General features: G+C 50.2%; 1 protein-coding gene across 1 annotated transcript in view; it reads right to left on the bottom strand.

Moving 5' to 3' along the window:
• TRERF1 (transcriptional regulating factor 1) overlaps positions 1–25,105 on the bottom strand; it is a 206,005-nt gene that overhangs the window by 21,167 nt on the left and 159,733 nt on the right. The window contains exons 4-12 of the mRNA XM_080664593.1: positions 15,739–17,408; positions 14,223–14,269; positions 13,207–13,357; positions 11,909–12,202; positions 8,282–8,705; positions 7,352–7,418; positions 6,171–6,310; positions 5,095–5,198; positions 3,776–3,851 (exon numbers count right to left, since the gene is read on the bottom strand). Coding sequence (XP_080520719.1) covers positions 3,776–3,851; positions 5,095–5,198; positions 6,171–6,310; positions 7,352–7,418; positions 8,282–8,705; positions 11,909–12,202; positions 13,207–13,357; positions 14,223–14,269; positions 15,739–17,151 — 2,716 coding nt within the window. The 5' untranslated portion in view covers positions 17,152–17,408. The remainder of the gene's footprint in view (positions 1–3,775; positions 3,852–5,094; positions 5,199–6,170; positions 6,311–7,351; positions 7,419–8,281; positions 8,706–11,908; positions 12,203–13,206; positions 13,358–14,222; positions 14,270–15,738; positions 17,409–25,105) is intronic.

Below are 25,105 nucleotides of genomic sequence, written 5' to 3'. Positions count from 1 at the left end.
TATCAGCAGGGGCCCTTAACAAGAGGATTAAGGCTAATTACAAAGAGCCTAATTAACTGGAGGAAACTGGCGCTGGAACAGTATCCAGAGGAAAAATGTTCTGAGTGTTCGTTGCTGGGAAACAGGCTCTGGACCGAGGCTAAATTTGGGGCAATCCATAGCAAATCCCAGCGATTGAAGGGACATGGAGAGGAGAAGTCTGGGCACGGCATCTTTTCAAGAGGGCCTTCCTGTCTTCCTTTCAAGATTAACAACTTTTACTGTTATTACAGTTATGTAAGAAAGATATTCATTGTAGAAAAAGGACTGTTTTTACACTTTAGTTTCACTTCCATGAAAGGTTTTCCATCGTGGGCGGAGGCTGAATAATCGTTTAGGGGTGCAGGGTGAAGCAGGCTGCTCCCAAATTCCCTCTGGAGGCATGCGGAGGGAGGCCTCAATCTGAATCCAGAACTTGAGCTTGTCCACTAGCTCAGTTCTTTACAAGGGCTGCGTAAGGCAGAGAGAGAGGAGCTGTTGTCACCTCCTGCACTTCAGGGGACCACTCTGCAGCTAGAGGCATGTGTTAAGAATGCCTGGAAAGTGACATCACAGCTGTGTTTCTTGAAAAGTATTCTCTTGAGTATGTCATTCTGTCTCCTCATTAAACTGGGGCAGCTTCCCAGACAGAGAGCAGGCTTCCCCCAGCCGATGGGTGTTTATTTCCTCTGGGTCTCCCTCCTCTGAGTCAGGTCAGGCTTCAGGACCCAATGACCGGTGGGCTGTGGTAGGAGCCGAGAGTGGCTTCTGTTGAGCCCAGGGCCAGTTCTGACACCCGCTCCACTCCACACCCACCTCTAGGAATGTCCAGTTCAATGGAAAACCAAGGATGCTGCGGGCTCTCTAATTATAACCAGGCGTCTTCCCACCGTGACCCACCAAGCTCACACCCTCCCCACCCAATCCACTTGCCGCTGGGGAGCCACTGCAAACAACCTGGGAGGAGGGCGCTGAGAGGGCTGGACTGGGCGCCTTGTGTGTATTAAAGAGCGCAGGGAGCCGCTGCAATCGGACTTTCCTCTGAGGATCTCCACAGGGCTCCTCTGGCCCTGGCACGCAGCCCCCAGACCTGGGCGAGCTGCCCACCCTCACCGGTGTCTCCCCTGAGCCCCTGCATCAGTCACTCTTTCCTTTTCTTACTCAATTTCTTGGGATGGAGTGGGAAAGGGAAGGCCATGAGTAAAGTGAGAGAAGTGACTTCCACAGGCTTGTGTCTCAGTCTATCTCTCCCAAATGTGCAGCCTCCCTCCCTGAGCCGACTCTCTGCCTTCCCTTCAGGGCACAGCCAGCCTGGGAGATGTGACGTAGCCACCTCTCAGGACGACTGGGATAACGGGAGTCAGGGTGGGTGACAATGGCCACAGCCAGACACAGAAGCCAAAGGACACCCAGGAGATGGTGTCCCAGTGAGGAAGGTAGCTGACAACAGTCCCACCAGAGAGCAGCCCGATGGGGCTTGGCACAGAGGCCAACGCAGGGGGGCCACACGGATGAGATTAACCAGCACCAGAAGCCACATAAGGAGGGGGCAGGGAGGGAGTGCCTGGGAGCCGGGCATGTGAGGGGTTAAGTTCTGTGGCCTCCCCTGTGGCTTGGAAGGGAAATGTTAAGGGAATGGAGTCAAGTCAGACTTTACAGACCAGTGACCTCTGCCCTTTCTGCTCATAATCCTAGAAGGTTCTCTGGGGTCCAGTCTGGATCACTTCTTGGAGAAGGCAAAGGACTGGCGGACGTACCAGATGAGCACTCTTTTCTCGGGGACACACGGCTGGCTAGACAACAGCCCTTCACACCGCAGCTCCACCTCTCTTGCCTCCAAGGGGAGACAGGATTCCAGGAAGAAACGGGGTCCTTCCTGGTCTGTTTGTGGGCTGGGGCAGGGAGTGGGTAAAGGTTAGCTAGGAACCCCCAACCCCAACCCATCAATTCACTTCAGCAGAGTTTAGGGCCCTCTCATTTCAAAGTTCTTGGTATTATCTTAGCGTTTTTGTTTTGTGTGGGGTGGAGGGTGGCTTCTAGTCCCCAGCTTTCTAAACCTTTTTGATGTCATGTCACACATCAAAAATAACAATATTTGCTTGGCACAGTGGGAAGAACTGGAGGGGATTAGGGTCTCAGGTGAGGCTGCTCACAGCTGGAGCTGACCAGCCTGGGGGCACGGCCACCCCAGGCACCTGAGGGCCCAGAGCAGCTGCGTCTCCCAGCAGAGGGCTCAGAAGCTCCTTCTCGTCCACCAACGGTCTCACCTGCTATGCACAGAAGCTTGAGGCTCCAGGAGCTGGGCAGCCTGTCAGGGTCTAATGGGCAGCAGATGACACTCGGAATTAGGAGAGGATTACACTGTCTCCATGGCAGATTAGGGAGAACTCCCACATCTTCCCACCTGCACTTGGGGCAGACACCCAGCAGGAAATGATGGAGACAATATTAAGAGACTGCTGGTTAGGCCACTGGTTAAATGATGGCTTTCTTATCCCTTCTGTCTATTTTGTCCTTGCCCAGTTCCAGCGGTGGCCTGTATGCTGGGCTTGCTGTGCTCAGGTGAGTGGCTTGAGGCCTCTCTATCCTGAGATGACAGGCAGGAAGGCCAACGCATGAGAGGAGCATGTGAAGTGAGGAAACGGTGGTGGCGAAAGGATGCCCACTGGGAGCTCCAGTATTTGAAAAGCAGCCCTACCTGGCCGTCTGGACCAAGGACTGGAAAAGGTCCCCAAACCCACTAATGTACTTAGCACCTACCTATGCAGGGTCTGCCCAGGGCACCAAGGAAACAAACAAATGATTTATAATCAAGGGGCACTGGAGGGTCCAGCCCCCTCTGAAAGACAGGACCCAGGCGGGTTTGTGGAGCCCCTCAGAATGGACGGGTTCACAAGTTAATGGGAATAAAATGGTGACTCATTTGTCATCTCTTAGGCTCCCCAAACTGTTTCCTTCTCTCTCGTAATGCTCACTCCATTCAACTCTCAAAGGTGCTTTCTCTCTCCCTCTTATTGGTGATGCCATCGGTAATCTAACCCTCAGAAGACACACTCACGTATACGTATATGTGTTTTGTACACGTATGTGTATATGTACCATTTCTCCTGCTCTCGGTGTAACCTGTTGTTTAATATCTGCCTCCATCTCAGACTCTACATTGCATGAGATAGGAATCTGACTATGTCTGTCTTAGTCACTGCTTCATCTTAGCATAGTCCTTGTACACAGTAAGTGCTCAATAAGTAACTGTTAGATAAATGAATAATTGCCTCTAGAACACGCCAGGCATTCGGGCTATATATACTATCTTGAATCTTTACAAAACACTGCAAGAGATGGAGTATAAGCCCCATTTTACAGGAGAGAAAATGAAGGCCGCAGAGGCCAAAGGTGCAAGTAAGATCTGAATGCACATCTACTGACTCTAGAGCTGAGGGGCTGCTGCGTGTTGCTGCCTCTGCGCTGGGTCCCACACGCCCCTTCCCCCAGATGCACAGGTCTGCCTGCCACATACGCAGGCGCTATCTGCTATTGCCCAGCTCCTGGAACACCCACAAGGGACAGCAGCCCATACAGACAAAACTCAGCAGTGCCCAACAGACACGGCTGTCCCATCAGCTACCCCAGGAAGCCTTGAGATCAAAAGCGATGATTAGGACTGAACCACGCTATCTACCATTAAAAAGCCAACAACCAAACATGCACACAGCCCACTCGCAGGAAGCAAGGGGGCGCAGGGCTGCTGGCGACCTACCGGCATAGTGGTAATTGGCTAAAGGATGACATTTTAACCTGACTGGCTTCCGCAGCAGCAGCATTTCCAGAGCAGCCTGTAGACCCATGGGAGAGAAAAGGCGAGAGTCAGTAATGGGTCTGTGTCCTGGGGAGACCATCTGCCTAATGGGGCAAAGGGACCAGCACTGTAGAGTGTGGGGCTGAGGGCACTAGAAGGAAAACCAGAGGGAGACCCCCTAATTGGGAGTTCCTTTCTGGTTAGCACCGCACAGGGTTCGCCACTCTAACCATCCCCCAGCCCATGCCTACAACCAGCTGGTCAGGCCTGAGACCCCAACCCTCCCTCACTGGTGAGGGCCCAGTCTCAGAGAGATGGTGGGGCCCCCTCTAAATGGAGGCTGAGTATCTGGGGAAAGAGTCTGAGGAAGTGAGTGGGTGATTTGAAACTGTTTTTGCAGAAAAATCGTATTCCATTACAACTACACATCAGCAGCTGTATTAGTGATAACTGTACTAGACACTGTCCTCACAGAGAACCTAGTGAAATACATCCTTTCAAATGTCTCCTTTAACTTCATTGACTTTTTAAGAAAAGCGCTGCAGGTGGAGTTGAGCAGTGCAAGGTTGACGGGCAGAGCAAGATCCAGCATTGTGGTACTCCAAGTGTGGTCCACAGACCAGCAACATGGGCATAGCTGGGAGCTGGTGGCAAAGGATTAATCTTGGGCCCCACCTCCAGAACTTTGGAATAAAAAAACCCTGCACTTTACCCAGGTTTCTTGAGTGACTCATGTGCATGTTAAAAGTTCGAGAAGTGCTGCTCCTCAATACTAATCTGAAAGGGTTAAGGAAAGTTCCCCAACATTCTAGAAAACCCTTGAAGGGTATCAATAACCTCACGAGAAGGGAGCATTGGCTTACTTTCAGATTTTCATGAAATAAGAAAGCAGGAAGCTAGATCTGGTACAAGAATCATGTCTTTACTGAAGAGGAAACTGAGGTTAGTGTTTGAATGATCTCGCCTGGAGTCCAGGTTAAGCGGGCAAATGGTCAGCTCTGATTCTGGAGAGATGGCACCAAAGTTCTGGTTTGACCAAAGAACTGTGTCAAAGGTGCGAGAATATGCAAACACTCCATAAAGGTTAAGGGAGGTTTTCCTGCAGGCTTTTAAATCCTGACTTACTCACTGAGATAAGAAACGGGAGGTTCGCTGATGGGACATCATCTCATGAATTAGTTGTACGGTACATGGGACAACCCAGAAATTTGGGAAAATACTTTGCAGAATCCTGGCATGAAGAATAGGAACTGTGAAGACGACTTTTCGTGGCTCCTTACCATCACATCACCTTTGGCCTCAAAGAGACAGTGCAAAGCAAATTCAGAATTGGTCCCTCCACCTGGCAACGCACTTGAACAGCACAAATTCAGGAGATTCTCCACTGTGGGGAACAAGAGAACACTGCATCAGAGAGCTCAGAACCATGGAAAAACACACAGGTCTGGGAGCCAGAGCCCCTGTGAGAGTATCAAGCCTTCCTGCTCACTTCTTCCCACATGACAAGATAGTGGAACGTCGTTTCTCGAACTTAATTCTTTCCAGAAGACTGTTCAAAAACCGATTTGTTGGAAAACCGAATCATCTTTTCCCATTAGAAATAATGCAAATTGAATTAATATGTTCCAGACCCCCAAATGATTCCATTTTAACCTTTCTTATAGACAGTACATATCTAATGTACTGTTTAATTTGTAAATAAACACGTCTTTTCTTAAATTTATAGAACCACCCCCTACTAGCCTTAAACAAATTTTTCATACATCACTGCCTTGGAAATGCTATCACCAACTAACTGCTTTTTCCTTTATCCAATCAACAAGTTTTTCTGCGTATTCACTTGCCTGTGATTGTTGTTTTGTGAACACTTTCCCAACCTTAGCAACTCCTTTTAAAAAAAAAATTTTTTTTATTGATTTCAGAGAGGAAGGGAGAGGGAGCTAGAAACATCAATGATGAAAGAGAATCATTGATTGACTGTCTCCTGCACGCCCCCTACTGGGGATTGAGCCCGCAATGCAGGCAAGTGCCCTTGACAGGAATCACTCTCCTGACCCTTCAGTCCCAGCAGGCCGATGCTCTATCCATTGAGCCAAACTGGCTACGGCAACATTAGCATTCTTGATGGCCTCTTTATGTTTTAAAATTGTGATTTCACCAGCAACAAAAGCATTCTCTTCTTTGTTTGTTGCCTGAAGGATGCTTTTTGTTATGCTGAAGTATCAGCATGAAAGGGTTGTCAGCTCAAAAACTGAAATTTTGGTCACAACAAGGAGACATTTTTACAGGCAATAACTTGGTTGAGAACCGAACTGTTTGAGAAGGGAGACGTTCGAGAACCAAGGTTTGACTGTACCTCTTTGCTGGAAGTCGTGGTTTTCCAGCTCTGGCCAGGGCTTCCAGACCAATGTGGCCTTGTGTGTGTCCTGGGCCACGGCAGAGACATCCTGCAGTTCTGGGATCTCTGCTTGGAATCTCAAGCCAATGTTGATGCGCCTTTAAAAACAAGAAAAACAACAGTGTGGTCTTCAATTTGATGCCAAGGGCAACTGAAAAAGAAGGAAACTTGAAAAAGAAGGAAACCAGTTCCTTCTGCAAGAAGAATGCAGGGGCATTTCCTAAGTGTGATCCTAAGATTCCAGGCATGGCCTTTTCACTGGGATAAGGGACAGCTTTAAGATTGGGGAGAGATGCTGCGGGAAACAAGGGAGAAGTCAGCTGGGCTTCATCTCTCTCTCTGACTGAAAGATGGAGGGTGCTAACTCCAAGGGAACAGCTGCCAAGAGCATACGGATGATGCCATTTAACCAGGAGAAATGGGACAAATACAAAGTGCTTATTTCATTTTTTATCTCTTTCAGATCATTTTCACATAAACCATCTATCTCATCTGAAACTATCCAAGTTCTGTGACATAATCAAGGCAGTGAAAAATATTCCCACTTAATGAGTGAGTTAACTAAAGCCTACAAAGGTTAATTTGATTAAGATCAAGTAGCACAATGGTGCTGGAACTCAGGTTTTCTGATTCCCGACTCAATCTACTCCCCACTCCACCTCAGGGCCTCTTTTCTGTGCTTCTCCATGCAAATAACCACCTTTTCCTTCCACCCACTACTCAACAAGCCCACCGGGAGGGCTGGCCAAGAATCTTAGGGAGGGGATGGGGGAAGCAAGGACATTTGGAAGAAGCCTCGTAGAGAGCTGGGCACCCGGAGAGCGATGCCTCAATGTCACTGGAGATGTGGAAACATTTGACCACAACCCAAATGGTCCATGGAGCCAGAGATGGGGATGCTAGGTTCTCTGAATCCAGGGCTTCATGCTTTACTATGCACTAAGTCGTTGGCAAAGGCCTTGAAACACGCAATTATAGAGAAACAACAGTACTCAAGAAATATCATGATCCTACAATTTCTACAACCTCTCCCTCAGTGGCCACTCCAACCCCAGAAGTATTAACTCCACTTCTCAAAGCTCCTCATCCCTTTCCTCAGCTGAGGCTTCTGTTCTACAGAATAATTGGCTTTTCCTTACGGTTCAACATCGACGGTCTGCTCTCCAGGCCCGGGGGTGACTGTCACGTTGCTGCCATCGATGCTGTCTGAAGCACAAAAACCAGAGTCACTGGTCAACAGGGGAAGCGTAATGAAGAAACTGAAGCAAATAACAGTTACCTACACAGTCATAGTAGAACCCTCTCCTACCCGCCCATGCCAGTTACTCCCAGTGGCCTCCAGGGAGCGGGACGCAATGTGGTGCTAACTGGCTTAGGGTAACCATTCTCACACTGGGTAAGGGCTAAGCTGTGTGTTTCTATGGAACTATTCTTGATCCAGAAAGAGATCCTGGCCACGGGTATCTCCATCTTTTTTTTTTTTAAATTAATCTTTATTGTTTAAAGTATTACTTGTCTTCTTCCCGCCCCCCACCCCCATTGACCCCTGTCTAGCCAGCCCCTGCCCCAAGCCTTCCTCACTCCATTGTCTGTGTCCAAGGATTATGCATATATGCACACAAGTTGTTTGGTTGATCTCTCCCCTCCCACTCACCCACCCCACCTTCCCTCTGATTCCCTCCTGCTAAAATGTGGAGGCCTGGTCTTGCATATCCTATTTAGACATCTTAGCACATTTATTTTGGGGCATCTTCCTCTATTATCCAGGGCTCAGTCTGATTTAGTGTACGCACACTTCAACTGTTTCCTTATCCCACAGAGGCTGTCATTATCACCCTCTTTGCATTTGCCCCGTGGCTAGACGGGGGCTCCCTGAGGGTATTCCATGCTTTTGTAAGTATTTCTAGTAACTAGCACAGTGCCTGGGACACAGAGGAGGAGGAGGAGGAGGCACCCCACAGAAGTCCGTGGCGCAAAGAAACTACAGAAAGTGAGACCCCCCAGTGCAATGCCCAGCACAGGCGGGGCGAAACCCCCGGGGTCCCTGAGGCGGCGCAGGGGTGACTCACTGGAGCGACACAGCAGCACGCGCGGCGTGGGCGTCAAGGGCGTGAGGGGCAGCTGGGCGTGGGCGCCGGGGTGCCCCGCGATGAGGACATTGCTGAAGAGGCCCGAGCCCTGGCGCACCGGGCTCAGCATGGGCGGGGGCGTGTAGGGGGGCAGCTCGTGGGCGGGGTCCAGGAGCAGGTGGTCCCCCAGGACGCGTGGGGAGCGCAGCTGGCTCTGGTAGAGGGTGGCGCCCGAGTGGGAGGCGGGGCCGGGATGGAGGGAGGGCGGCGGGATGAAGAGCGGCTGCGGGCGATGCCGGAACTTCTTCCTCTCCGGTGCGGGTGCGGGTGCGGGTGCGGGTGCGGGCGCGGGCGCGGGTGCGGGTGCTGGCGGCGCGGGCTGCTCAGCCTTGGCGACCCCGGGCTGGGGCTTCCTGGGAGCGTCCTGAAACGGGAGAAGGAGCCGGTTCAATGCTCTCCCCTCAGGCCGCTTCCACAGCCTGAGGGAAGGGCAACTTCTATGCAGCCGGGGACCCCCTTCCACTGCCTGATCCCAGGATCCTCCATCTGAATCTAACAGCCACGTCCATTTTCGGACGAGGCGAGCTCTGGTGGTTTGAGGAGGAGAAGCCTTTGGTTTCGGAGGAAATCCCGAACGTCTTGAGATGGAGGGGGTTGGTAGGAGCAGTGGTTGGGCAAGAAGGAATAAATTAGCATTCTTTATGGCTTATCATCGCATTCCCATCTGCTGTGTGGAATCCAGCGAGTGGCCCTTTAAGTCCCCAAGGCTCCCTGAGGGCAGACTTGGGGGACAGATAACAGGCTCCGAGGAGGGGACAGGAACATCTACTTAGGGCAGCTGGGCAGAGCCTGTGAGGCAGGAAGAGGGGGCAGGCCTAGCCAGGCTCCCAGGGCCAGTCAGCCACCCTGGGCTCCCCTTCGAGGTACCTTTGGGGCTGAAGAGCCATCGGTGCTCTTTAAGGCCCATTTCATGGCTCCCCTAAAAGTTCTCTCCGCCTCCGCCCCCCACTGCTGCCCCAGCCCCGAGGAGCATTTGGGGCAGCCCTCTCCCCGCTCGGCTTCCTGTCAGCAGGGAGTTCACATCACGGCAGCGGAACCGAGCCCCGTCTGGAAGGTCTGCACATGGATACATGTATAGTAATAAGTAAACACATGCACGTAAATAGATAAGCAGGGCATGCCAAAGCTGAACAGACAGACTTGGGTTGTGTGCCAGCAACAGCCCAGGGAAACCTAGGGCTGGGTGTGGCTGGACAGGCAGAGGTGAGGTTGGGAGGGACGGTGGAGGTACCTGCAGGAAGGTTGGGGGCAGTCTGAGGTACCCTCCCCGGTCCTGCAGGCCAGTGCCTGCCCCAGCTGCAGCCCCTGGCAATTCCTCAGCCCAGGGTGGTGCCTGAGTAGAAGGCAGAAGGGGCTGATGGGAAGGGCTGGCCATGGTCATGTGACCAACTGCCTCCAGGCCATGTGACCTGCCCCAGTCCCCAGTCCTGGGCTCCTTACTCTCTAGGCCCCTGTGGCTGCCTTCAGCATTCAGGTGGCGCCCTCCTGTTGTTCCCTCAGCTTCAGTCTGTCCCCTGGTGCCCTCCCAGCCTCTGGGGGGCAGTCTAGGGAAGCAGGAAGGTGGGGAGAGGAGGAGGAGCAGAGAGCCCCACGGCTCCCAGCTTATCCCCAAGGGGCTCTCCTGAGGTCAGAGAGCCTCAAGCTGCCTCCTCTCCACACCAGAGGGCTCTTCTCAGCCTGAGGCTGAGGCAGTGAGAGGGGGCTGAGTAGGATGAGGAGAGGAAACCTGTTGGGAGTAATCCTGAAATTTTACACCCTGTTCCTGGGTAACTAATGAGGGCATCTGAGCATGCACAGACTTCAATCCTGCACCAGATTCCAGACCTCTGATCACAGGGCCAAAGGTCCCTTTGGGGCTCCTCTATTGAGCCTTTGGTCTGTTCTCCTCCAGAGATGCTGGGCCCAGGAAGCCACCCATAATGTCTGACCTGGATGTCACTTGAGAGGAAGCATTGACAGTGTTCCACCCCACCAGGCTATCGAGGCTCTGGAGGTGGGGCCACGCACTGAGAGATTTCAAAAGCTCTCCCGTGAGGCCAACCCCTGGTCAGGGGAGAACCGGAGGCTCTGAGAGAGGAGGGTCGCAGCCGCCTGCATCCCAGCTGGCTACGAGCAGAGTTGGGACTAGAACTCAGGGCTCCTCCCTGGACATTTTCATTTCCTTATAGCAAATGTCAGGACCTTGCTCACATTTCCTTAATATCACCTACATGCTTCCACTTCAGCTTATCTCCCCACTTACGACGTCTCTCTCATCTCCACAAAGCCACATTTATCTCTACCTTCAAACCCTGCTCAGAACTCCCTCATGATGATCGGAGTAAACTCCTACCAAACTCCCTTGTCTCTCTCCCCAGCCCCTAATCACTCTGGCTTCCCAGGTGTATTCCCCTGCACCCACGGCTTCCCTGTTTCTCATCTGCCCTGGTCTTCATCTCACTGTCTGGAATTGAGCTGCCTGGGGCTCTGAACCCGGGGTGACTAGGAACCTTACTGTCTCCAGCTTCAGGCTGAGAGCTCTCCAAGGGTAGAAACAGTGCCTCTCCCACAAAATCAGGAACTTCCCTGGGCAAAGGGGAAGCTTGGCTATGCATTTCATCTCCCTGCCTGTGCCTGACCTTCAGTCCTGCCAGCGATGAGACTCCTTACCCCCAGAGTTCTCCATCAGTCTCCTCTTCTGAGGCTTTGCAATTATTACACAGAGAACCAAAAAGGTTCTTAGTGGACTTTTTTAGTTCTCTTAATTACCCCCCCCTACTAATCTGGTCAGCCCCACCCTCATGCCTCCTGGAATCCCAGTAGCTATCTGTTCTCCCAAGGACAAATATGACCCAGAAACCACTTGTGGGGAGGGGACAAATCTGATGTAGTCAACCTCAGGTGTTACAGACCCCCGGGGGAGACAAACTGAGAGACAGCGAGATCTCTGCTCCAGAGCCAAGCTGAGCTGCCTGGATGAAGCACTGGAATTTGAGAAAGAATGAGAACTTGACAGTGAGTGAGAAACACAAATCTCTTTGCTTTCCTGAGGTTGGGGGTGGGTGTCTGTCAGTGGAATTACTTTGGGGACCATAACCAATTAGTTCCTCCAAAGGTATATTACACAGGTGTGATACTGAAAATGTTAAGTATCTGGTAAGGCTGACCATCACCATGGATGCCAGGGCTACTGCCTGAAGGCCCTGCTGTGGCAGGGGTTATATCTTTGGTTGCTGGATTTGGAGAGGTCTAGAGCTCCTGAAGGGGGTTAGGGGTGGACAGGGCCCTGGGCAACAGCTTTTTATTGTCTAGGACAGTATTTGCATATTTTAATAACTCTGGTTACAAGCTGAATTATCATCTGTTTCAATCTGGGAACATCTTCAGGTCTCTTAGGATCTAACCCAGACCATCCGCCGGGTAGAACAGGAGCAAGGCTGGGATTCTCAAGGCGGCCTTGGGGGTTCAGTCCTAAGAGACCAATCCATTTCCGAGCTCAGGCCAGTGACCCTGGAAGATCTGTCCCCATCTCCAAGAAAGCAAAGGGATGTTCCCGCCCCAGGCACGAGGGGCAGAGCAGCAACTCACAGCAGGCGTGCAGGGGACAGCCCCTGGGGGTGAGTGTGGGGGAGAGAGGGTCATCCTCACGAGCACGGGCATCTCGTCGTCCGACATCGAGCTGGCTGGCTTGTCTCTGGCGGAGGGGGCGGCAACGACGCTGTTGGCGAAGCCCTGAGAGCTGGGCTTGGGCACGAGAAGCTTGACAGGGACAGACACGGGCATGACCATAGGCGTGAGGCTTTCTGCCTCAGGAGGGAGCTGCGGTGGCAGTGGAGGCGGCAGTGGCTGGGGCTGCGGTGGCGGGGCCTTCTCTCCTTCCTCCTACATAGACAATAAAGGCTTTGATCCTGGGCTGAGAGCAGCTCTCACAGGGGGAATCACTCCGCTTTTCCTGACAGGGTCCAGGACGTCATGCAGGGGGCCGAGGACCACTGCAGGGCGGCTTCCTTCCTGCAACCCTGCGTTCCTCGGCCAGTGGGCAGCGGACAAGGCCATGCACTCTCTTGTTTACATTTTAAAAATCTTGACCATGTATCACTTGTATATTAAAACATGTTAAATTTTTTTTGGTGGTTGTCACTGCTTTTAAAGAAAAGTATATGGACTTGCAATCAGGCAAAAACAATAACAACACACCCTCTTGTGTAGGACCTTTAAATTCATTCTATGGGCCTCAGTTTACTCATCTGTCAAATGGAAGACAAAGCTTTTATCTGGCATGGTCAGGAGATGGAGTGACCTGGGTAATGCAAAACTTTGATGAACAGGGGGTTAATCCCTCAACAATGTTCAAAGAATTGAGAAATTCTTTGAATTTTAATCTAACTCTAAAACTGCTTGGATAGGTCACGACATGGATATCCTACCTGGATAATCCTGAAGGTATTTAAAGATCTTTGGACGCTCGAGTCTAACACTGTTGCAGTGGAGAACAGAAGAAGCTGGCTAACAGCCTGGTGGCCACATGCTGGCCATTGACTACTGATCTGGAAGGCCCATGTGACCTTGGTCTTGGCTGCTTTAAGCAGAAGTTAAAAATAATATTACATCTCCATGTTTTCTTGGCTGTCTTCTCCAGGAGGTGGAAGGCTGGGTTCCCTAAGAGGATTTCCAGCACTTCTGATTTTGGCCCTCATTCACGAGGCCGGTGGAAGTGGGGGCTGCTGCACCTGACTGGCTCCCAGTGTCTAAGCTTAGGCCTTCCCGTTAGGAAAGGACTGTGCCTCCCCAGGTGCCCGCACAGGGCTCACCTCACTCTCTGATGGCGGCAAAGCAAAGCAAGCAGTACGTGGCCTGGGAAGGGCGGGGGGCTGGCACCGGCTAACCTGTTTGATGCTGGGGGAGGCCCTCATTCCCCCGTGGGACCGCATGTGGCCATTCAGGGCAGGCAGGCTCTTGAACTCCTTCAGGCAGATGGAGCAGGTCAGCTTGCTCTTGGCATCCATCTGTTCCCCAAACACTGCTTTCGGTTGGCCACTGCTCCAGGGGAGGGACAAACAGGGGACATGACACGTACATGAGGAAGGGGAACTGATTTATCTCAGGACCTCACACCAGACAACACCCATTTTATTCATTCAGTACTCCCATATCCAAGGCCCCAACTGTATCTCCCCAATACTCTTCAGAGAGCTAAGCCCAATTTACAGATGGAAAACAGGCTCAAGAGTGGGAAAGGGCTTGTTCAAAGCCATGCAATAGTTGAACAAAATGTTCTTCTTTATCCCAGGCCTCAGGTGCTAGTTTTTTCTCACCTACGGTGGCTTATTACCTTTCTAGGGTCAGCTGGTACACTTCGTCCAGAACCTTCCCTTAGAGACGCATCCTCTGATTCAGCTTCCAGACTGTACATTTTAGTGCTTCATCGGGTTCTGGCTAAGTCTTTAATTATTTACCATGCCCACGAGAGGAGGAAACAAGTCAACTATTCACGGTGGCATTCTCAAAGCTTAGCTCTATGCCTGGCACACAGTAGGTACTCAATACATACCCACTGACTGAATGAATGGACAGCAGACAGAACACAAGCTCTGCTGTTTACCTGATGTGCACCTTTAAGCTTTCTGAGCCTCAGTTTTCACGTTTGTAAAATAATAGCTAACCGTGATTGAATGCTCACTCTATCTAGGCACATGGTAATCACGCCCACCCTCGCTGGGTTACCTGATCACACAGAATATAGAGTGCCTAGCACATAGTAAGTGCTCAACAGCTGCTATTACTATCCCTATAAACTTCTTTGAGGAATTGACTTTGAATTTGGAAATGAATCATGAGGGGCAATGCAGGAAAAGCCCCCAATCTCCCAAAATGCCAACGAGCCACCTCACATCCATCCTACCTTGACTCAGGGGACCCTGTCTGGGCTCTGCCATCCGGTAGGTGCATCTAATGTTGAACCATGCAGGACACCGAAAGAAAGAAAAGAAAAAAAATGTGTTTTTGACAGGAGGAGTCCTTGAGCAGGGGAACCCCGGGGCAGTACTTCCCGGACTCTGCCTGCTCTCCGCCTGGCACTGCCTGCTCTCCGCCTGGCACTGGCCATGCTCACAACTGCTCACTCCCACACTCTTCCACTCCTGAGGCTTTCTTCCCGGGACTGCTCCCTAACCATGCCCTCTCTAGGAGCTGCCACCAGCCACAGCCCGGCAGGACTCAACTCCCGACTGTGCACAGCCAGGCCCCATTCCCGGGAGAGACACAGAATGGAGGGCTGTATGAAACAACATCAGAGACTGCTGCTGAAATTCTTTCCCGGCCTTGACCATGTCATCTTATTCTTCTATCACAAAGGCTCTCAGTTACTACTGGGCCTGAGCACCTGACTAAACAGAATCAAGGGGAGCTCATCTCTGGCCTTCAACCTCTGTCAGAGCCCTCTCTCTATCTAACCTGTCCTAGTCACAGTCCTCCCCTCCCCTGACCGCACTGTCATACAAGTGTAGCACTTGGACTATGCCAACCCATGAACAATACCTAGCACACAGCTGGCTGCTTTGTGGTCAAATACACTTGGAAACAAGCAAGGTTTAATAACTGTGGCCTACAGGCTAGGTCTGGCCGACAGACATGTTCTGTTTGGCCAGACTGTTAGGTAAAATACTGAATAAGAATGCCATTAGAGGGGGCACATGCTTTCCAGGGACCATAGTCACCCCACTGCCTCTGATCTCATCCCAGGCCATTTTACTCATTTACTTTACCTGCCTGGATCCTGTGGGCCACTAAGGTTTCATCTTTGTAACCACATGCAGCACCCCTTTGGGAGAGTCACAGTGCACATCAGCACTTTAAAGGCACCGAGAAGCCCTGTAGCATTGCAACTGGTTTCACTTTAAGAAACCCCAAATTTATTTAGCCACAGAACCCAGCCCTCCCCCGGCCCCAGCAATATCCATTAAACAGTGAACATTCTATGGAACTCCTATTCTGAGCAATAAACTTTGAGAAGTACTATCATAATGTGATCTCCCTCCCAAAAGGGGGACAATTTCACAGGACAGCCCCAATGACAGATCCAAGGGGAGCCAGACACTCCCACCGTGTGGTCCCCGGGCACGTGACTCAAGGCCTTAGTTATCACATACATCATTCAGGACCGGATGTGGTGTTTTGGCCATTTTCTGAGTGAGGTTAGAAGGTTTTATAGGCAAAGGACTGAGTCAAACCTGATTCTGTATTCCAAATACTTGACATAGAAGTGTCTGGCACATGTAGCACATGTAGGTTAAGGTTTGTGGAATGAATAAAGAACAAAAGGGTTGAAGGGGTTGGAGAGAGGACTGGGCACTGTGTAGACTTGGCCCTGGCTGGCCCTATAGCCTAGATGCCAGGAAAAACTTCCACTGTGAGAATACCTGGGTCCACATGGCACTGGGAGACAGCTGCTGGTGCTGAGGCCCCACGTTGTTGAGGTGGATCCCACTGGGGGACAAGATCGGCCGATGGGGGAGGGCACCGCTAACCCGGTTCAGGTCCAAGCTGGCTGGGTCTCCCATTCCTGTATCAGATGCCCCTAGGTCCCCATGGGAGCTCAGCATGGCCTGGGCCTGCCTTTCGCCTGGGTAAGTCTTGGGCTGACTGTCCTCACGCTGCTGGTGCTGGGACAGGTGGCTCTGCTGGTAGAGAGGGTGGCTGTAGGGTTGCTGGGGTTCCTGGTAGTAGTACTGGGGCATGGAGCTCAACTGGATCAGCTGCACAGCATGTGCCTGCTCCGGGGTGTACTGGTGGGGGTCCCTGTGATAAGAAGGGGGCTGCAGGTGCATCTGTTGCTGCTGCTGCTCTTGCAAGTGCTGCATCATGGGTGGGGACTGATAATACTGAGGTATCTGCATTGAACCCTGCCGCTGCTGCATCTGCTGTTGCTGCGGCTGGAGCTGTGATGGGCGAATCTGCTGCTGTGGCTGTATTTCTTGCATGGACATACGCTGCTGCCCAGCTTGCTGCTGTTGCTGCTGCGGGTAATACTGGTGCTGTTGCATCTGTTGCATGTGCTGGGACAGCATCTGTGGGCCCTGCAGCGGCTGTCCTCCCTGCACTGGCATCTGAGCCAGTGGCTGCTGGTAGTCATAGTACAGGTGCCCTTGGCTAGGGAGCTGCCCGACCTGAAGAGCTGGTTTGGACAGCCCACCAGTGAAACCTGGGTGAGGCTGCTGGGGCACCTGCTGGTAGCGGGAAGGGACAGACGGTGCTGGGGGCTCCATGGGCTTCTGGGACAGCAGCTGGCGGAGGGCACTGTCAGGGGTTCCATCCATCACTGCTGACTGGGTGTGCAGCACCTGGGCCATATTGTTGACCTGTATCCGCAGGTTTTGGTTGGCAAACACCTGGGTGAAAGAGTCTAGCTTGTGCAGGACACCGCTGGTAAGCTTTTGGGTCCGGATCTCGCTGGCCTGGGAGTAGGTGTACTGGTAGCCTTCGGTGGGATCAGCCTGGGCTGGTGCCCCCCACATCATGTTTGAGTTGGTCAGGTTGCCACGGAGCTGGACGTGGTTTCCAGGCCCTGCGTGGCCACCCCACCCTCCCTGCCTTGAGGTATCCACTTGGCCAAGGTTTTTGGAGCCAACAGGCAAGCCTAGACCATCCCGAGTATCTTGAGGGAAGTGGGGGGAAATGGGTGATGCATGAGGGGCATCCATTCCAGCCCCCGTGACTGTATTCCCATAGTTGTGGTTCAGCCCACTGTGGACGCCGAGTGGTGGCTGTTGGTAGAAAAGGTTCTCACTGCTGTGGGCCACGTGGTTGGTCTTGTACAGCTGCTGATCCCCCATGGTGCCTGCCTTGGTGGTGAATGTCCAGCCACAAAACCATAAAAAAGGTCAGTGAAACAAACCCAAAAGGACGGAAACCCTGAGAAGGTGCGAGAAAGCGGACACACTACTCCACGGCTGACATGTGTGTGGCCGTGGCTGGAGCCAGGTGTTCCTGTTGACCTGCACCACTCATGTGCAGAGTGGGGGCTTTTACATCCCCACCTGGGCTTAGGTACGGACCAAACACCACCGTGGTGAAGAGATGCCGCTCACACCTGCAAGACAGAGCCAAAGAACAGGAAAGGATTTACGTGATGTTTCACAATGAGCAATTATACCGACCGTGACCAGTTACAGAAATAAATACAAACAGGAGACTCGATTAGAGACAGTGTCATACACACCACACCCTTTCCACTGATTCTACACATCCTGACCCTCACTTTGAAGCCATTCATTACCCCATGGCTCATTAGTTTATTGATCTGTTAATTCATTGTTTTGCTCACTGAGTAATTAATTCATCATCCATTCTTCTGGGACCCTGCTATGGAAAGCCCAGCATTATTCTAGGCCGTGTGGGAGATGAGAAGAAGTTTAAGACATTCATTAATCAATTTATCTGCTCAACAAACACTTATTAGACACCTCCTCAGTGTAAGGCACAATGCTAGGAAATGATTAAGACCTGGGCCAGCTCTTGAGGAGCTTACAGTTAGAAAAGGTGATAGGTCCATGAATAAGTCCCATACAAGGAGGAAAGAGACGCATGTAAATCCAAGGTAAAAATCACAATGTGGGACCTCACAGACTGGAGAGCATATTTCCAGCAGAACAGAGCTGGAGACAGTACTTGTAAGAGTACTGCCCTTATTAGTTTGCCTGTGAGGTCAACATAGTTCCTGCTTCCTTGTAGTCCCTGCTCAGGGAAACATCTGTGCAAGGGCTGGCCACCTAGCCAAAAGCCTATGATGTGGCCTGGCACAGAAACCAGTCTGGGCCAATAGATTCCCTCTCTTAGAAACACGAACTAGGAAATGTGAAGAGGCTGGTCTAGTCTGTTTTGAGTCCATACAGGTTCTTTCATGAACTTCAAACTGGGGTATGCAAACCCCTGGGAGTAAACGAAGATTTTATAAGCTTACACACGCCTCCAAGTTTTCAGAGAATCAATTTCCAGATCTTCAACTTCCATAGAAATCTTCTAGAATGGATGGCTGGCAGAAATGTGAGTTGTCCTTTCATACCTGCTCTTTCACAACAGACCTCCTCCTTTACAAGAAAAAGGCAAACCTCTTACCCTCCCATCCGAGTCTCAGCGGAGTTCACTGTCCAGAGATGAAGCTCCTGGCCACCACACAAGAAGACACTTAGAAACTTGAGAAAGCAAGCAACTCTGATCAAAGCTAGTTAATATATTATTTTTTCATGCTGGGTGGTCTCCAATTCCTTTTTTATTTGGAAGGCCAAACAGAAGTAATTAAAATGAAATTGTCAGTGATCACTATGTGATTTTTGGCGTATAACTCAGAAGCAGATAAAAAATGGAGTGACCCTGCTTTATCCAAGTTTTATTTCTATCTACAAGTTGATATGAATGTGGGTTTTCAGTGCATATGAATAAAAAACGGAAAGACAATCGGTGCTGATCCTTGTCCCACGTCTCATGCAATAAAACAATATTCTTCTTTGGATAAATAAACAAGTTGAAGAAATAGCCCAGAACTGGCAATATTCTATTTCGGGACCTGGGTGATAACCACATGGGTGTGCTCACCATGTGATAACCCAAACAACACACTCCGACCTGGTCACATACAGGTGTGTATATTGTAGGTCAATAAAAAAAAATTATTAAAAGGAATTTATTTTGTGTCACGGTGGTCTAACCTCTCCTACCATCTTGTCCACCTTAGGCCCTAGCTCTATCATGCTGCTCCCTCTCTCTGGAATGTTCTTTCATTCTTTCCTTACGTGGCCAACTGCTGCACATTCTGCAAATCTGACCCTAACAACCACTTCTAAAACGTGTTCCTGCCCTCAGGACCCACTGCATTGCCTGTTCCATGTACTTCTGTCAGCATTTAATACAACTAAATTCAAAACATTCGTGGAATAAAAAAGTTATTTAAAAAAATTACCCAGCATCACCATCTCACTAAGAGATGCATTTTCAATATAATTTTAGTTTTTATGCTTATTAATTATTTATTGAAATTAGTAATACATTTGTGTCGTTTTGATCAACTATACACTATTAATAATTATAACAATAACTCAAACTAGAAGAAAATGTTAATACTTAGAGCTTTATGATTTCAGGAAATTAAAAAACTTTTAACTTCATATAAAATTGTTACAGAGAAATATGATAGGGAAACAAATGAAAGAATTTTAAGCATAAAAATATATTACATATATTACATTAGGATAAAATTCCATGGGGGAAGTGAAACAGAAATAAAATTTCAAGGCGAAAAGGAGCACTATTAACAAAGAGTCTGTTCATGCATTTTTAAAATGGGTAATGGTAGGTATCAGATTGCTAGGGTGTTTAGATTTCACTGGGTAAAATCTAAAACAGTGATGTAATAGTTTTACTTAAAAATATCAATGCTTATAACATACTGGGAATTGCACCTTCTACAACTGTATGATTAAAGATGTAGATGTAAGCTTAAAGATGTGTGAGGGGGTATGTCGTTTTACAAAATCCTTTGATAGGGGATTTTAGGCAGAAAACTTTGAAGACACGGCAGTGGTCCACTCCGACTGCAGGCTGGCCTCCGTTGGCCTCTGACCCTTCTGAACAACAAAGGAGATGGATGAGTTCAGAGTGAGGGCTTTGGTTTGGCGGAATGAAGGGTGGATGAAGGAAAGCGGTGGGAAGGTATGCGTGAGCCGGGAATGGCCACTGAAGGCTTCGGAGCAGAAGACGAGCAGAGGCCGGGGTTTCTGGTGTGAGGGCAGGGGGCGTCAGGAGCAGGGAGACACATCCCCTCACTGCTCACAGTGTGGGCCGTATCACCGGGAGCTTCAGCCCAGAGCTATTCAACAGAAGCTGCATTTTATCAAGACCCCCAAGTTGCTAATGTGCATACTGAAATTTGAGAAGCAGTGGGTTATCAGGTTCTGGCTGCATCCAGGTCAGACACAGTGAAGACCTGAACTTGGTGAGCAGGAAGAGATGAGAAATGAAACATCCCCCATGCCGCCAGTGGGATGTGACTGTCCTTCCTCCAAGTGCCCCGCCCTTCAGGGGCTGATGACCCAGTCTGAGGAGACACCCCTCCTTTTCTCACACATGCTCTCTCCCTTGACATCTGCACCCACCACACATACCCGTGGCACCCAATGACTACCCCAGCTCAGAGGGCTGAGGTCCCGATTGTCTAGGATCCTATTCCCAAGGCTACTCCACATCACCACTTCCAGGTTCAAAGGCAAACTCAACATCATCTCCAAAGTGGACACTCGTCCAAAGTCTCACCCTTGACTCCTCTCTCCCCCTTAACTGACCACCACAACCTATCAACTCACCTCCCCATGTTTTCTTAACTCCATCCACCTTTTCTCTGGTTCCACTACGATCACCCTAGTCCAAGACATCGTGTCCGTCTTCTGGACTATTTCAACAGCCTTCCAACTCGTCTCCTTGTTCTCAGCCTGCCCAGTCTCTAGACAATAGCAGCAGAATGAATTTTCAGAACCTGACTCTGACCCCGTCATGCCACTGCTTAAAACCCATCCCGGCATCCTAGCGCTCTCAGGTCAAGATCATTAAGGTCCCCAGCCTCACAATGAATCCCTCTTCTTTTCTTTTTTCTTTTTGATAAGTTTTCATTGATTTTAGAGAGAGGAAGGGAGAGGAAGAGAGAGATACAAACATCAATGATGAGAGAGAATCATTGATCAGCTGCCTCCTGCACATCCCCCACTGGGGATTGAGCCTGCAACTCAGGCATGTGCCCAGAGCGGGAATCGAACTGTGACCTCCTGGTTCATAGGTCGACATTCAACCACTGAGCAACTCTGGCTGGGTTCCCTCTTCCGTTCTTTACAAACTTCCCATCCCTCACCGCTGGCCGTTCCAGTCTTCTCTCAGTTCCCTGAATCTGCCAGGCTGCCTCCCATGGTAGGAACTTTGCACATGCTAGTTCCCCCAATTATGAGAGCTCCCTCCTCCACTTTATCCAAGCCTTGGGCATCCTTCAGATCTCAGCTCAAACTATACTTTCTCAGAAAGTCTACCCTGATCCCCACCTCCACCCCCAAGTCTGCATCAGGGGCCTTTCTTATATGTCCTCTTAAAACCATCTTCCTTTCCTTCGACCACTCTTCTCAGTTTGTAATTGTGCTCCCACCAGTGCAATTATTTGATTAATGGATCTTTCTGTATTGGAGCAGGGATCCCATCTATTACTGTCTGGGATCCTATTCCCAAGCCCAGCACTTTGTAGCCTCTCCAAGAAGGGGCTACATGTTGATGAATGAAAAAAATAAGATGATCAGGAGTCCCAATGAATGGATATGAATAGAAGAAAAAGACACTCAGTGTAGGCTGAGTGGATGGTACGTTTCCTTGGAGAATTTCATTCCAGTCCTGATGGCCAAATAGGGCTTACAGAGGTGAGAGGACCAGGAAGGGTATGCCAAACGAGGGAACAGTATGCACGAAGGCATGGAATCAGGTGCAGGGGTCCATGCTGGGGCACCATGTCCTGGTCAGGAATATACCGATGACCAGGCTGGATTTGTAAGGTAGGGATAAAAGATGGGAGCCTTCTAATGATGTTCAGCAGGGTTATCCTGAGGCATTAGGCCTGGGCTTTCACAGTGCCCTGCCAGGCTTAAATTTTGCCACGTAACCTTTCTCAGAAGCCTTGTACCAAGCCACCTCCTCCCAGAAGGATAACTTGTTGAGACTCACCCTCTGACCGTGCTCTGATTTCGTGTCCCTCCTCCCTGTCCCTGGGGGTGGAATGGAAGCTCGATAACTTTACTTCTGTTGACGTGTCTGCTTTGTGAAGTGTTCCCAACTGCTGGGCGAGAGGGATCACTCTGTGTTCTGAGCTACAAGAACTATTCTTCATGCATCAGTATTTTCAGAACTGGAAAGGTCGTTTGTTTACATGCACAGCACCCTAGAAAGTCAGAGGTGGGTCCCCCAAGTGTGGTTCCTGGGCCAGCAGAATCAGCAGCACCTGGGAACTTGCTATAAATGCTCATTCTTGGGCCCTACTCAGACCCACTGAATCAGAAACCTGGGGATGGGGCCCAGCAGTCTGTGTTTTAATGAGCCCTCCTATTGAGTCTGATGCCCTCCCAAGCTGAAGGCTGCCTTAGAGGTCCTCTAGTCTCCCCACATTACAGATGAAGAAACAGGCCCAGACATGCAACTGCCAGGCCTAGAACAGTGCCTGGCTCACAGTAGTGGGCAATCAAGGACCATATGTTAGCCCTGGCTGGTGCTGCTAAGTGGTTAGAGCAGAGGTGGGCAAACTTTTTGACTCGAGGGCCACAATGGGTTCTTAAACTGGACCGGAGGGCCGGAACAAAAGCATGGATGGAGTGTTTGTGTGAACTAATATAAATTCAAAATAAAGGAGTGGAGGGGAGAACCGGATAGAACAGCCGGATCCGGCCCGCAGGCCGTAGTTTGCCCACGGCTGGGTTAGAGTGTCAGCCCACACACCAAAGGCTCATGGGTTTGTTCCCAGTCAAGGGCATGTACCTGGGTTGCAGGTTCAATCCCCGGCTCCAGCAGGGATGCATGCAGGAGGAGGCAACCAATTGATGTGTCTCTCTCACATTGATGTCTCTCTCTCTCCCCCTCCCTCCCTTCCACTCTCTCTAAAAATAAATAAATAAATAAATAAATGGAAAAAATATCCTCAGGTGAGGATTAACAACAACAAACCCTATAAAACAACAAAATAACCTCCCTAGAATGACATAAGGAAGTTATGGCAAAACCGCGTGCTCTTTATTTTACATTAAATTTATATAGTTTTTGAGTAGATACTATATTCACTCAAAATTCAAAAAGCACAAAGGAGTACACAAAAGAGTGAAAATTAACCAAAATAAATGCTTGAAAATAAAGTGGGAAGTTAGAGCAAAATTTCAAAATAAGGGTACATGCAGAAGGTTTTGCTTCCTCTCACCTGTCTCCCGACTCCCAGCACCCCTCCTGGGACAATCACGCAGGTTCTTGTACGTTCCAGAGACATTTTCCGCTCATACCATGATGCTTGTACGAACCCCCAGTCCCACCCCTTTTACACAGGTCAGCGTCTTGTCAAAAGGCTCTTTAAACATGGCACTGGAAACCTGGAGACGTCTTGGTGGATGAATCAATCTCACACAACTGCTGTAACACCCACCCAGGACCAACAGCTTTACTGTTTTCCGAATAGGGTAGCATTTGCTCATTATGTACATTTCCTATTGGGTAATTAGCACCAGAGCTTTTTCATTCAGGAATTAAGGAACAGAACTACTACTTGCACATTTCTTTGGTCAATTCCTTCCTTAGAGCAAGACTTGGGGATTCTGGAGTAGGTTCTAAATGCCTGCTCACAAGCCGAGGCTTCCCCTACACTCCCCCCGAAAAATGACCTGCTTCCTGCTTCTGTGTCCTTCTCCCCTTTAGCTGTCCAGTCATTCCAAGACAGGAGCAGCATCCTACCCGTCTTAGGTCCCCAGTGACTGGGACACAGCTGATGCTCAGTAAACACTCGCTGAATGGAAATGCTGAAGAGAGCGGGAACGGGCACTTCACCCACAGGTTTCTGGGCTTCTGACAAGGTCTGAGGCCTGGAAACTGCTCCTTTCTGTTGTGGGCAGTGCCCTAAAGCAGGCAGACCTCCAGCACGGGGGTTTTTGTGTCCAGGGCCATCGGCCCTCTGCCACGACTCTGTGGTTGCAGTGGGAAAGCAGCCCCTGCGGATGACAGGTAAATGATGGGCGTGGCTGTGTTCCCACACAACTTTATCTATGGACACAAATGGGAATTTTATATAATTCCACATGGCAAGAAATAGTGTTCTTTTTTGATTTTTCTTCATCCATTTAAACATGTAAGAACACTCCTTAGCTCACAGTCTGTACGAGAACAGGCCTGGGCGGGATTTGGCTAGAGCCAGTTTGCTGCCCCGTTTCCAGCTCACGGAGGTCCCTCTGCCCTCCCCCCCATCCCCCGCACCCCGCACCCCGCACCCCGCACCCCCCGGGCACCAGGAGACGGAGCACAGGCTGCCAGGAGGAGACCGTCCAAAGGGCCATCCTTTGAACCAGAAAGAGAGAGAGAAAGAGAGGAAGTTGACTTTGGCCAAGGTCTCGGCAGGACTTGTTTGCTTACAATTCGGAAGGGGTAACACCCTGCTCCGGCCAGACCACCACCGCTTATTTGAGGAAGAAAAACCAAAATGATTTTCCTTTTCCGACACTGGGCTGTCATTCAGAGACTGTATACACAATTCCCCAAGTAACTTGGCCTAGGTTTTGGAACTGCCTTCCTCACAGGTCTGTCCGGGGGCTGACCTTGGATGCCTCTGGGAGTCTTTAAAAAAAAAAAAAATTTAAAAAAAAATATATATTTCAGAGAAGAAGGGAGTGGGAGAGAGAGATAGAAACATCCATGATGAGAGAGAATCATTGATCGGCTGCTTCCTGCCGCCCCCTACTGGGGATTGAGCCTGCAGCCGGGGTATGTGCCCTTGACCGGAATCAAACCCAGCACCCTTCAGTCCGTAGGCTGATGCTCTATCCACTGAGCCAAACTGGCTAGGGCTGGGAGTCTTTTATTCCATCTCTCTCCCCAGCTCCCCAAGGGAGGTGGAAGCCGAGGCACTTCTCCAAGACATGGGTTCATGGTTCGTGGTCTCCTTTGGAGCAAGAATGTTGTTCTGCATGCTTTCTGATTAGTCTTCTAAATGAAGCCAGTGGGTAGTTTATAATCCAGTAACCC

The sequence above is a fragment of the Plecotus auritus genome (genome assembly GCF_963455305.1).
Source record: "Plecotus auritus genome assembly, chromosome: 4".
NCBI classification, from domain to species: Eukaryota; Metazoa; Chordata; class Mammalia; order Chiroptera; family Vespertilionidae; genus Plecotus; species Plecotus auritus.
This window is presented reverse-complemented; position numbering and strand designations above follow the sequence as displayed.